General features: G+C 42.0%; 1 protein-coding gene across 2 annotated transcripts in view; it reads left to right on the top strand.

The window, feature by feature from the left end:
• Window positions 1–14,537, top strand: part of galnt1 (UDP-N-acetyl-alpha-D-galactosamine:polypeptide N-acetylgalactosaminyltransferase 1) — a 69,048-nt gene that overhangs the window by 28,112 nt on the left and 26,399 nt on the right. The window contains exon 3 of one of the 2 annotated variants that reach the window (XM_080425669.1): window positions 39–128. The exons of the other annotated variant lie outside the window; for it this stretch is intronic. Coding sequence (XP_080281795.1) covers window positions 121–128 — 8 coding nt within the window. The 5' untranslated portion in view covers window positions 39–120. The remainder of the gene's footprint in view (window positions 1–38; window positions 129–14,537) is intronic. 2 annotated transcript variants of the gene reach the window in all.

Raw genomic sequence — 14,537 nt, 5'->3', positions numbered from 1 at the left:
AAATGTGAACTTCCTGTTGATTTTGCTGTTTTCATTAGGAAGAAAACCCGGACTGGATCCCCGGATCCGGATCCGGATCTTCAAATAGTAAAATCAACAGGAAGTTGACATTTTGGCATCATGGCAAGGTAACTACACAACCCAAACCTCTACCAAAGTGGTCTTGCCCTTTAAGTATTGTGATTCTGTAAATATTCTGATTTTACATAATATTTATCTCTGGACTATGAAAAACTGTTGATTATACATTCAAGTATGACTTTTAAGAGTCTTAAAAGTCTATGTATGTAGTGTATAGCATGTTGTGAAAACCTATATTTTCAACAACTCTGTATGGATGGTCTTCGCAGATAAACAGAGCTATTGCCTGTGTGATGCGTTTTGCCTTCTCTGAACTGCTGGGAAGTTTATTCAAGCTGGTTTCCAGTATCTGTTGGCCAAGTAAAGCAACAGGTCCCCTCCTTGCTTCCTCTGACTTTAACTCGGGATGGTGTTGATCCAGATGTGCCTGCCTTTTGGTTGTATTAACACAATACTTGACTTTGTTATGTAATAGTTTACGTACAGCATTAGTCATATCAATCTTTGCTTTGCCTTTTAAATAGTAAAAGCCAAAGTCCTGCATTGGGTTGAAAGTGGCCATTGAAACTGCTATCATCTGTCATGTTTTCACTACCATTTTCCCTAGAATAAAGATACCAAGGATTGAACACGGGCATCATAAACAGTCAGAAGTGTTCTGTGGTTCAAAGGCCAAATGAGCCTGAAGTAGTCTACTTCTGCATAACAGTGACATCCTGACGAATCCTCAGTATAACAAAAGAAAAGGATACAAACATGCTTCTGGCAAGTTTAAAAAGCCTTCATTTGGTGGCTATTTCACATTAGAAATATTAAAAACAAACAATGCATAATATAAAATGGGATTACTAGTAGGGGGTACTAAGTGAAAAATCGTTACGCGGCGGATAAAAGCATGAAATTTGATACAGATGTCCCTTGGGTCATCCTAAAACATCCTAGAAGGGGTGCCCAAAAAAATCTTAAACAGGAAGTGAGTTATGGACAAAATCCAAAATGGCCACCTAAACTGTTGACCGTTGACTCAAAAGACACCAAAATAATCTCCAAAAAGCATAAAATGTGGCACACATGTCCCTTGGGTCATCCTAAGACATCCTAGAAGGGGTGCCCAAAAAAATCTGAAACAGGAAGTGAGTTATTGACCAAATTGAAAATGGCCGCCTAGTGTTGTCGATTGACTCAAAAGACAACTAAAGAATCTCCAAAAAGTATAAAATGTGTCACACATGTCCCTTGGGTCATCCTAAGACATCCTAGAAGGGGTGCCCAAAAAAGTCTTCAACAGGAAGTGAGTTATTGACTAAATTGAAAATGGCCGCCTACAGTGCTGGCGATTGACTCAAAAAGCCTATAGAATCTCCAAAAAGCATACAATTTGGCACATATGTCCCTTGGGTCATCCTAACACATCCTAGAAGGGGTGCCCAAAATAATCTGAAACAGGAAGTGAGTTATTGACTAAATTGAAAATGGCCGCCTACAGTGTTGAAAGATGATGCAAGATACCTAAAGAATCTCATAAAAGCATGAAATGTGGTACAAATGTCCCTTGGGTGATCTGAACGCATCCTACAAGGGGTGCCCAAAAAGGTTTTAAACAGGAAGTGACCGCCTAAAGCAGTTGACACAATAGAAAACAAAGGGACGTCATAAAAGTGTATAATTTGGTACGTACATTGAGTGCTTCTTAATATATCCTAGAAGAGGTTATTTATTTGCTTGTTTATTAAACCTTTTAGGAAGGGACCATGTTGAAGAAATTCTAAATGGCTGTTTAAACAGTTGACCATGGCAGTCTGATATTATGCAGACTCAATACGACAGGTTATGCAGTGCATAACCTGCCGTATTTTGTAGTCTACCTTCTGTTTTCATTTCTACATCACTTATTCATTTTACTTTCTGCATTCTTTTTTTATTGTACTCTTTGAATCTTCTTTATTTATCTAACTCTCTGCATATTCTTATTTATTTTACTCTGCATCTTATCTTACTCTGCATATTCTTATTTTACTCTCTGCATCTTATTTATTTTGCACTCTACATCTTCTTGCTTGTTTTACACTCTATCTTCTCATGTATTTTCTTCTTGATCATTACTGTTTTTTTGTGATTAGTGTTTAGTAACTACATGTATTCATGTGTGCCATTTCGCAATTACCAGCACATTGGCATAATGCTCTGCAAGGTAACCCAGCATCCCGGCATCTACACTTTCTCGAACAGAAGGGCTCAGCTTTGCAGCCACACTTGAGTTCTCTACAAACTTAAGCAGCCTCTGGCAAGAGTGTCCATAAAGGTGTCCACGAATCAGCGACTTTAATCAATCCATATTTGTCAGGAGATGGTAGAGATTGCATAGCTTTCAGGCTTCTGGACCAAATGCCAGATTGGCTGCTCGATTTGAATATTGTAGCAGTGCAGCCCGTGTGGGAGGAGTGTTTTCCATTGAGAGACTATTAAAACTTTTTTTGGCACCCCTTAGGATGCATTCAGATCACCCAAGGGACATTTGTACCAAATTTCATGCTTTTATATGAGATTATTTTTTACGAGTGTCTTTTGCATCATCTGTCAACACTGTACACGGCCATTTTCAATTTAGTCAATAACTCACTTCCTGTTTCAGATAATTTCAGGCACCCCTTCTAGGATGTCTTAGGATGACCCAAGGGACATGTATGCCAAATTGTGCTTTTATGAGATTCTTTAGTTGTCTTTTGAGTCAATCGACAACACTGTAGACGGTCATTTTCAATTTTGTCAATGACTCACTTCCTGTTTAAGATTTTTCTGGGCACCCCTTCTGGGATGTCTTGGGATGACCCAAGGGACATGTATGCCAAATTGTATGCTTTTATGAGATTCTTTAGTTGTCTTTTGAGTCAATGGATAACACTGTAGGCGGCCATTTTCAATTTTGTCAATAACTCAGTTCCTGCTTAAGATTTTTTTGGGCACCCCTTCTAGGATGTCTTAGGATGACCAAAAGGACATGTGTGCCAAATTGTATGCTTTTATGAGATTCTTTAGTTGTCTTTTGAGTCAATCGACAACACTAGGCGGCCATTTTCAATTTAGTCCATAACTCACTTCCTGTTTCAGATTCCTTTGGGCACCCCTTCTAGGATGTCTTAGGATGACCCAAGGGACATATGTGCCAAATTTTATGCTTTTTGGAGATTCTTTTGTTGTCTTTTGAGTCAACGGTCAACAGTTTAGGTGGCCATTTTGAATTTTGTCCATAACTCACTTCCTGTTTAAGATTTTTTTGGGCACCCCTTCTAGGATGTTTTAGGATGACCCAAGGGACATCTGTATCAAATTTCATGCTTTTATCCGCCGCGTAACGATTTGGCCATTTTTTGTGCTTAGTACCCCCTACTATACCACCCACGCATAGCGGCTCTACAGCCTCATTATATTTAATCTAGCCTCTCCGTCACCATTTTCACTCATGCGTACTGTTACGTTCTAATCCAATATGTAACTACGTATGTATTCAACTCTATTTAAGAGCATATGTCACAGCTGATTATTGAATTCCCATCCGGTTGATTATTAAATGACATTTCAAAAGACAGGCTGTGGGAGCTACGTACATGTGTCATGAGATTGACAGGCAGGAGAACTCATAATGACTGATTATGAATTCACCTGACAGAGATTCTGACAGAGATGGACGCAGTCGTGGAGAGAGGAGTGTCAGAACAGACACAAAACAACAGAGTTGATTTGTTTGTAATAATAATTGTTTGGCATCAAAGATTACACAAATATTTTTGCTATCGAAGAAAGACTATGTAGTGATCATCACCAAGTTTCAGTGGAAGGCGTGTGTCATCAGTGTAACCGTTGTAGGAAATAACCTACTGTATTACGCTTAAAATAGAAGCTTATGGGGAGCATATATAGCGGAAAAACAATAGCCCCATAATGCACCATGTTGCACGTCTTATTTTTACTAGGGCCAACCTTCTATTATTTTTCTATTACAAAGCTTTTGACTCGCCTTGATATGCCTTGAGGGCACATCATCATGAATAATCAACACCACATCAATGTACCATTTAATTGCTATCAATTAATTTATTATGCCAATGATCTAGCACTAATTGAAATCTTAAGATACGAATGAGCTCTATTTCTATCTATACATTTTGAACCACAAATAATCTCTGAAGGATTGTGTCAATGGCAAGCTAAATAGTTGGCATTGGCAAACACCAAAAACTCTTTACTCAGCTTTTTACATAATGGACGAGGAAGAAAGCAAAGAGTATCTTGGCAGATAGCTCCCATCCTCTCTAAAGCCTGCTTGAGCCTTTGAGCTCCGGAAGAGTCCCCCTGGCAACTGGAAAATTATTCAAGAAGTTCTTTATCCCAAGTGCCATCAATATACTTAACTGGACAAAGTGAATGATGAGTTATAGCTGCAGACATTGACATGCATTCTATCATCTTGGACATGTGTTTGTTTTCCCAACTGCTCATCAGCTTTTTATGCTGTTTTTGTCTTGTGTTTGGTGAGCCATTTGAGTCAAACGGTCACCCTGGCGGACAATAGAGTCCTGACGTCACTCCCACTACCCCTGGGTCACGGAGGTATTTTTTCTATTGAATATCCCATAGGGGAATCTTAGATTGTGTCATTTAAGAATGTATTAAATAAACAATATTGTATCATGTCGTTTATGATATTGAGTTACATTTGATAACGTCTGTGTTTTGTTTTTGAGCGGTGTAGCTGCCCCTATAAGTGGGGTTGGGAATTCGTCCTTCCCTGTACTGTGATTGGCTGACTCTATTCACACCCTTTCCATCCTTCCCTGTACTGTGATTGGCTGACTCTATTCACACCCTTTTCGCCGTACCGTGATTGGCTGACTCTATTCAGACCCTTTGCTTTGATTGGCTAGCGAGACGCATGATGAAATTAATAACCTATAAATAGTACCACGCACTTCTTTTTTAAGTGAGCTTCCATCACTGTGATCACACCGCTCACTTCACACTGGGTGTGATTTTTTTATTCTTATATGACACAATCTAAGATTTCCCTATGGGAATTCCCATAGAAAAAAAGAACTCTGTGACCATGGCAGCCTATAGTGGCAGTGCTGTCAGACTTCGGTGCTCTATTTATGCATTTGGCCCTGTTGGCTTTCCACATTGACCTCGTATTGACAGTGTGATGTCATATCTCTGTGGCATCATATTGACTTCCAAATATAGAATTGTTTGCCTCTCCTTTTAAAGGCAACTCCGCACCAAACAGACTCGTCCAGACTATTGCAGACTACTCCAGACTGCAACAGACTGGTATTCGGTTGGCAAAAGTTACCATTTAAGTCTGTCAGCCGACTGGCCATTCATGTGCTAATTTGACTTTTAGCGTGCCAGCGTTGCCAGGTCTGCTTATTATAAGCGACTTTGGGCTTGTTTCCCTGCAAAGCCACTTAGGGATGTTCCCAGCGTTTTTTCTTCACTGACGTGCAGTGGTGTAAAGTAACTAGTACATTTACTCAAGTACTGTACTTAAGTACAATTTTGAGGTACTTTTACTTTACTGGAGTATTTCCAATTGTCTATACTTGTACTCCACAACAATTATTTGAAATGTTTAGTTACTAGTTACTTTGCAGATATAAATCATTATGAAACATACATTAACCACTTTAGCCCTATTTTGTACCTATAAGCTATTTGAAAATAGCAGATCTACAAGCTCACAACGTGTTGCGATGCACGCGTTCTGAGCTTGTAGATCTGCTATTTTCAAACATTTTTGTACTTTTACTTTTGGTACTTTAAGTACATTTTTATACCAATACTTTAGTACTTTTACTCAAGTAAATGTTGAATTCCGGACTTTTACTTGTAACAGACTCAGAGTACATCTATTGCATTCAAGCCTGGAATTTCGTCATTTTAGGGGCAAGGCCACTTGGCCTTTGGTGTTGTAATTTTTTGGAGGGCACAAAGGCCCTGCCCGGCCTTCCTGCCAGGGCAGGAAGGCCATCCAAAAAAATTATAACGATTTTTAAGTCCAAAAATGATTTTTAAGTCCACGGAAATAATGCATTTAACTTGAAGGTTAAGGATGATTGTATTTTAATATATTATAAGAATAGTATAACTATCTGTGAAATATTACCCATTTATTTCACAAAATAATGTGTTGGCAAATGACCAATATTTAGTTATATAGGTCTCAATATGTCACATTCAGCCCTGGACTTCACTGACTGAAGTAGGGGTCACATTAATCACATTAGATTCACAGAATGTATTTTACCCACAAGTTATTTTCATTCAAATGAAATGTGAATGAACTTGCACTAATAATGACTTTAGTTGATTTTTCACTCTTTAAAATATAGTATTTCTTAATTATTAATAATTACTGCTTGTAGATTGGCTATTTTCACGATTTTAAATTGTTTTTAAATAATAATAAAAAAGGAACATACAAGATTTCCACCCGACAGCCATAATATATAGCCAATATATGGTTCTGTATCAGTATATGAGTCCGTTTTTGAAGATTTCATTCTAATTGGCTACTATGCCTGAATATGAATTTCATGAGCCTGGGTAGGTCACCCTGGGTAGGTCACCCTGGCTTGGCGGAGATATGCCCTGTAGCACACTCCGCACAGCAGCAGCAGCAGCAGGTGAAAGCAATTCACTTAATTGCTCGTTCTCTCTCCCTCTCTCCGTCTCCTCAATCTCTCGCTCGCTCTTTCTCTCTCAATCTTTCACTCTCCCTTTTTTCTCTCCCTCTCTCTTTCTTTCCTTCTCTCTGCCGCTTTTTACCTCCCTCTTTCTCCCTCCCTCCGTCTCTCTCCCTTTCTTTCTCCCTCCCGCTTTCTCCGTTTCTCTCTCTCTCTCTCCCTTTCTTTCTCCCTCCCGCTTTCTCCGTCTCTCTCTCTCTCTCTCTCTCTCTCTCTCTCTCTCTCTCTCTCTCTCTCTCTCTCTCTCTCTCTCTCTCTCTCTCTCCCCTCTACCACTCTTCCTCTGTCACTATCTCCCTGCTTTACGAGCCTATTCATGCAATGCTTGAACTCCCACTCAGAAGGACATGTTTACATACTTGCGCATTACATATTTATACATAAACACGGATGCATGTGACTCCGTCACTGGACAAATTTACACACCTGCTCCCAATCACCACAGCGCAAAAGTAGGGCAAATCAATCAATCTCTCTCTCTCTGGGAGCAACAACAAGAAACAGTGAATGTAGGTTTTCATAGACATGGTCGCTTGTTTCTCTCACATAATCTGGCAACACCGACAGCCCTCTGTTGTCACTGCCACTGCGCTACCAGTCGGCTAAAAAGCTGAACATGTTCGGTCGGCTCTGGGTCGGCCGAAAAGGTCCCGACGGACCCCCCGACGGACCCCTAACCGACTGGCCGACGCTTCCCGAAGCCAATTCGGCCCAAAATCGGGCCGACTCAGATTGGTCTGGAGAGGGCTTAACTTTCAGTATATAGTTACAGTTTTAAAAAGTTAAATATTTCAAAAAGTATAAAACGTGATTCTTTTTTGAGAATTTAGTTCCTTGGCCTACTGGCAGCGTGGCACAAGAACTTTGGTGATTGGTCCATTGGTTTACCAAGCTTAGCCCCAGACACACACAGACACACTCTTCTTATCTAGACGGCTCGCCCCATAGGAGCCACAGTGTAATAAATACAAAGTTAATGGTTCCTGTTTTGACTTCACCGGTTGGAAAAGACTACGGTGGCATAAATCCTGCTTGGCTGCCATGAACAGCAGTAGTAGCGGCAGCAGCACTTTCAGGGGCTGACATGGTGCTCAGACTCACTGACACAAACCTGCTGGGTCAAACAGCTCAGGCTGCTGGTAATGTCATTTGATGCGTGCATGCGCATGGTGGCATTTTGCCATGGTGGCATTTGTTCACACATGGCCATGTGTTAACACCGGCCCTGTGCATCTGTGTGGAACTTTTGGCTAATTGATGACTTTGCAGCTGTGCCACAGGCATAGCTCTGATCAGTGTCATCCTGACCCTCACAGAGGGTGAACACACATGCGTGTGCGGACTGTATGTGTGCATGTGCGTGTGCGTGTGCGTGTGCGTGTGCGTGTGTGTGTGTGTGTGTGTGTGTGTGTGTGTGTGTGTGTGTGTGTGTGTGTGTGTGTGTGTGTGTGTGTAGTCAGTGTGGATGAGTTTCTTTAAGGGTGATTTTTACTTGGTTAAAAATAGCTGATCTATAAGCTGGGGCTTGTGAGCTGCGAGTAGATCTGCTATTTTTGGTGTGTGACACCTGTGCACAACGTACATTATAAATAGGCCTTTAGACAGCTATGAGAGTGTGACTGAGTTCTTATTGGTCTAGTCTTCTTTGTCTTGTCCTATGTTCTCTTTCTTCAACCTATGAACCTATGAACCTATGCTGCAGCATAAATCTCTGTTGACATATTACATTTGCGAGACGAAAGGTGGTGTCTGATTTGTCGATAAAGCCCTTTGTGTGTGAAGGAAATCACTGGCCTGTGTGTGTGTGTGTGCAATGTGTATTCACATTCACGTGTGTGCATGAGTTTTGTTTCCTATGTGTGATCACTCAGCGTCCAATTATGAGTCGCTAACAGCGCAATTACATAGGCGTCATCCGGGCTAAAGGGAGCGATGCTGTGGTTTGTTAAAGATTGGCCTCAGAGTGTTTGCTGCATGTTTGAGTTTGTCTCTGTGAGCCTGTGGTCGGCTGGTGCAGCCAAGCAGCCTGTCCACTTTCTCTGGACCGGTCACAGGGAACACCCCCTGTGTGACAGTAATGCATATTGATTTCTGCCTAAAATGCCTGAGTGATTGGAGATTGAAGTGTTTAGTTCCACTTTGCATCAGGGCCAAGCCGTGCATTGGTAATCAATTTGCACTTTTTTTTCCCGCTGCTGTGGGCAGTTTTCTCTGTTTAGCTCAGCCTCTCTCTCTCACTTTCGCTCGATTCCCCTTTTTGACCCGATCCGTTTCCATTTTCTCTGTCTCACTCACTCACTCTCTCTCTCTCCCTGACACACGCATACCGGGACCTTGACTTTTGATTTTAGCTCTCCTCTATGAGAGATGAGGGACAGTTCTGCTGAGAGACTTAAGTGACCCCATTCGTCATTAGAGCCTGTCCGATATATCAGTTTGTTCCATATTAGCCATTTGACTTTTTTGATGACATCGGTTTTGGCAGTTATGCAGCTGATTAGCCTGGAAACCAGACGAATCTGCCAGTGCAAAAAAATAAAAAATATCCCCCGGCAGATTTGGTCTGGCACCGCTCGGTTGTGATTGGATTTCCCTGCTCCCTAAGTTGTGGGGCACCGATCAGGGCCCATTATGCAAATATGGGGCAGGTTTATCACAGAGGCATTTTTTTTTTTCGCCCCTTGGAAATGCAGGTTCCACACAGAGATTCCAGACTAAAATCTACGCAGTGATATTAGTGTGGCCATGCCAGGCTAGCAGCTTTTGTGTCCCGATTTTTAACCACTTTGAATTGCCCTATTTTGGGCATTTTATTATACAGTTGGTGAACTGAACATTAAAAAAAAATCAAAGATATACAAGCTCACAACACATCACATCATGACGCATTGTGAACTATGAGCTATTTTGGAATTATTCTGAATATGGCTTAAAGCTGTATCATGTAACTTTTTGTGGTGAATAAATTATTATTTTGTCCAATCTCTATTTGTAGAGTACATTAATACAATAACTTATACAATTGGGGTGATTGTACTTGGCGAGGTTATTATCGTTAATGAAAAAAGAAACAAAATAACGAAAACTAAAATGTAATAAACATTTTACATTTTTACTGACATAAATAAAAAAAAATACGACAATAAACGATAACTAACTAAAACTAACTATAAAACTAAATTATAGACAAAATGCCCTTAGTTTTCATCCTTATCCATTGGTTTATAGGCTTTATGGGTTGATGAAATGTATTTATTTTGCTGTACCAGTTACGGCACCTCACGCAAGTCGCAAGCAGTTCACTCATCCGCTCTCCTGCTTTATTCAGCTCTTTTTAGCAAGCGACACCTATCTCTACATGATGGAGTATATGTGTTTTAGGAAACTATAAACACAGGAACAGATTGCATCTGTGATAAAGTGGAAAGAAGCGCAGCGCTAACGTGTAGTGGTGTAATGATCCCTACACTTGCCCCTTATCTGCAAACATGTCCAAAAAGTGCCTAGCGGAAAGTCTGACACACAATCGCACGCACACGCACACGCACACGCACACGCACATGCACATGCACATGCACATGCACATGCACATGCACATGCACATGCACATGCACATGCACATGCACATGCACATGCACATGCACATGCACATTCACTCACTCTCTCTCTCTCACTAAAACAAATAAAAACTAACTAAAAACGAATCAAAACTATTATAACCTTGGTACTTGGTCTTCCTGCTCTTCTATTGAGATCTATTTATTCCTGTGTCTAGGTTAAACCTAGATCCTGTTTCTGGTTTGACAAATGTTTACTTGAAGGTCAAAATTCTAATTCTCCCCAGAGCAAGCAGGCAGGCTGTATAGCTCAGTGGTAAAGAAACAAAAATGTCCAAACTTTCGCAGGAAAATGTCTAACTTTTTTTTACTAAATATAGGACAAAACATTGGTAATCGATAAGTCGGGCTCTTGTCGTCATGATAACAATCTGTAGCTGTACCCAAAATGCTTTGGCTTCTCCACTCCATAAGAGTGGTTGACAGAACTGCTCCATATGGGAGGCAAGGGGGTCCTTTTCAGCAAATTACAGCAAATCAGTGACTGGTATCAAGGCCACATGCAACAGAAAGAAGGAAAGGTGGCTCACTGGCTTATGTCGATATCTCCAGTCCTCGCGCTGAATGTCCTTCCAGACTGCAATATGGATTTTACATAAGCGCTCTCATTCACAGTGGAGCAAGACAATAATAAATAGAGCTTTTACGTATAAGAATTGAATTTAGCTGTGTAACCACCGGAGCAAATACAAGATTGCAAGAGAGTCTGCACAGGTCTTGGATATGAATTACTAGCACAGACTTGCTCAGCTTTGAGAAACAACACGCAACTCTTTTCATTCTCTCTCTCGCTCTCTCTTTGTCTTTCTCTCTGTCTACCGCTTTCTCTTTCATAAGCTTTCTTTCTGTCTAACTCTCTCACTCTCACACACTCTCTCTGTGTCTCTGTCTCTCTCTTTCACATACTTTCTCTCTTTGTGTCTCTGACTCTCTCTGTTTCTTTTTCACACACTTTCTTTCTCTGTCTCTTGCTCTCTCTCGCTCTCGCTCTCTCTCTCTCTCTCTCTCGCTCGCTCTCTCTCTCTCGCTCTCTCTAAAGCACTCATAATCCCAGAAGGGAGGCTCCTCACACACGCTCCATAAATTGTGAGTCAGTGAAACTCTGGTTCCTCTTGCCCTAGCTAAAGGGTTGCCAAGTGGTTGTGCAATCTCTAAAGGGGGGATTAAGTCTGTGGAGAGGAGGAGAAAGCGAAAGAGAGAGCTGGAGGAGGTGCATGGGTGGTGGAGGGCTGAGTAGTGATGGCAACCATTCCTGAAAGGGCTGGGGAGGACGTCACCGAGAACTAAAGACGAGAGCGAGGAGAGCGAGAGAGAGGCAAAAGTAGGGAGAGACGAAAGAGAAAGGAGCATTAAAGAAAGATGGAGAGAACGTGCTATGTAATGGATTAGGGCGAGAGTGAAGTGAAGTTGAGTTGGAATATTGCAAGCCTGTTTGATGTCAAAGGGGAGGGGGCGAAGCTGTTTGACAGAGACTTTAACCACATGAACCCCAGCGTCCCTATTTAGGTCAAACATTGGACAAAAATAGACAACGTCAAGCCAAGCTCACAACGCGTTGCAACGACATGTTGTGAGCTTGTAGATTGGCTATTCACCGGGTCATAGTGTTCTTTCTGCAATCTGCCAAATAGATGAGATTTGTACGCCACGTTGACATTTCCGCTTTAGCCTAGAGGCAAGGCCGTGGGGTCCACTCAAATGGTTGGGGTTCGTACTCTATGGAGCATGAATGTGCCCTTTAGATTTTAAGATCTCTTTTGTGAAGGTAGGTGTGTTGTGAGCTTGTAGATCGGCTATTTTCGCCGAAGAGATTAGTTGTAGAGGGAAGAACGGAGCAGACCAAGTATAGTACCCTTAAGTTGTTAAAAAGCCTTTATTTCTCAATGGCATTTCTATAGAAAATGTAAAAGCCCCTCATGGAAACCAAACAGCCTGTCATCAGGGCATGAGAATAAACTGAAGCGACACACGTACGCACACACACCCTGGCCATGAACTGAATGGGGTGGGAGGGGAGGGATGCCATGGCGGCTCTGTGTGTGAGTAGTCCTGAGGTGTCCTCTGCCATGCCCGATTAGAAATGCAGCTAGTGGAGCGTTGTGGCTGAGAATAGAGGCCAGTACAGACTGAGACTACTGCGTGTTCACTGAATGTATGTGTGCATATAAATCTCCTGCCGCTTCACTGAGCTGTCTGCTCCCCTTTACACACCTCTGATCAAACGGCACACTGACAGCGCTTTGACACAACTCCTTGAGCAAGTATGCGTGCGTGCGTGCGTGCGTGCGTGCGTGCGTGCGTGCGTGCGTGCGTGCGTGCGTGCGTGCGTGCGTGCGTGCGTGCGTGCGTGCGTGCGTCTGTCTGTCTGTCTGTCTGTCTGTCTGTCTGTGTCTGTGTCTGTGTCTGTCTGCCTGTCTGCCTGTCTGTCTGTCTGTCTGTCTGTCTGTCTGTCTGTGTCTGTGTCTGTGTCTGTCTGTCTGTCTGTCTGTCTGTCTGTCTGTCTGTATCTGTGTCTGTCTGTCTTCAGGTGTGTATGTGTGAGTGAGTCTCTGTGTGTCTGTCTCTTGGCCCGTGTTGTGTGTGTGCAGCACAGTTTTTTCCATGGAGTTGGTACCACCAGGTCGCAGTAGGTTAGTTAATGTGAAGAGATTAAGGAAGGCCAGTGCGAACTAGTCAGCAACCAGGGACAATGCTGAGGTCAGCGGGGTAGATGAGTGACTGAAATTGGATAAATGAGAGGCTTGCAGTTGCCACCTGTAGTGTGGGATTAACAACTGCTGAACCCACACAAACATACATTTAGAGAAATACTCAAGGAGACAGTGGGTGAAACAGCCCTCCCTGACCACGCTCTCACTTCATATTGTCGGGAGTAGCACCTGCGTGTATGAACGTGCTGTGCCTATCGCACACAGGTGGCAACAACACTGCAGAACCCGGCAAGCAGCCTTTTTCCACCTCTTCGTCACACCCGTCACACTCTACCTATCATCACACAGAGAGTTGTAGTGTCACACCCCACATAAGATAGATAGCTGCATCTTTGAGGATTTTCAATGGGCGTTATACAGTGTGAGATTCATGCGAGTAGTTTAATTAGATACTGTAGATCACCATAATTCCCATGATTACCGAGAAGATACATGGCCACAGATGTTCAAAGTAGGGGCTGCCAGGGTGGCCAGCAGGAAAAGCGAAATAAATCAAACCATTTCATTTAAATTCAAATTAAATTCATCAGGTTATTGTACCACTTTCAACCTGGTGTCGCTATTTTGGGCGTGTCAAAATAAACATGCACACAAAAAAATATATATGTTTTTTTTTCATCTTCCCAAAAATTGTGAAAGAAACATGCTGTGAGCTTGTAGATCGGATCTATATATTGGATCTATATTGCAGATCTATTTTTGGAGTGTGCGGTAGTTAAACAAATGTTTTTCCAAAAAAAAATCGCGATATGACGGCCTGGAGTATCGATACAGTATCGCGAAATAAAATATTCGCGAAATCGATTATATTGCCCATCCCTACTGGCTATGGCTATGAACGGTCCTTGACTTGGAAGCATTTGTGAACTACGATAAAGTGGATGTAGTGGATTACGTGTGAATGGTGTTTTGTATGTATCTATTGTATATTTTCAATGTTTTCTCGGAAGAACCACAACTGTGTGATAATCCATTAGCCACGGGGCGATGGATTGAGAAATACATACAGCATGCAGACACAGGTTTTAGGATGGTTATTGAGAATGGGAATAGGAAATGAATGAAGAAATGGATGTTGGCCAAGTCATTCGAGTCGCCGTCTCCTAACTGGAAAGGTCATAGGTTTCCAGCACTGCAACAGTCCATCAACAGCCATGTGTATTTCAGCTTGTGAACATGCCCAGACCTCTGTCTGCACAGGCAAATCCTGAGAGATCACACAAATATTTGGTTCCATTTGTGCACTCTGAGTTAAAATGAGTGCTCAACCCAATGGCAACGAGTCAGTGGATTGGCCAAATGCCTCAAATGTAAACGTATGGGCAGGCAAAAGCTATTTTGGTCCTTTGTTTTGAACTCAATTGTGTTTTTCTGTATTCTGTTTACCT

This window comes from Gymnoscopelus braueri, assembly GCF_963280865.1.
Source record: "Gymnoscopelus braueri genome assembly, chromosome: 4".
In the NCBI taxonomy this organism is placed as follows: domain Eukaryota; kingdom Metazoa; phylum Chordata; class Actinopteri; order Myctophiformes; family Myctophidae; genus Gymnoscopelus; species Gymnoscopelus braueri.
The sequence above is the reverse complement of the archived record's forward strand: the minus strand, read 5'-3'. Positions and strand labels throughout refer to the sequence as shown.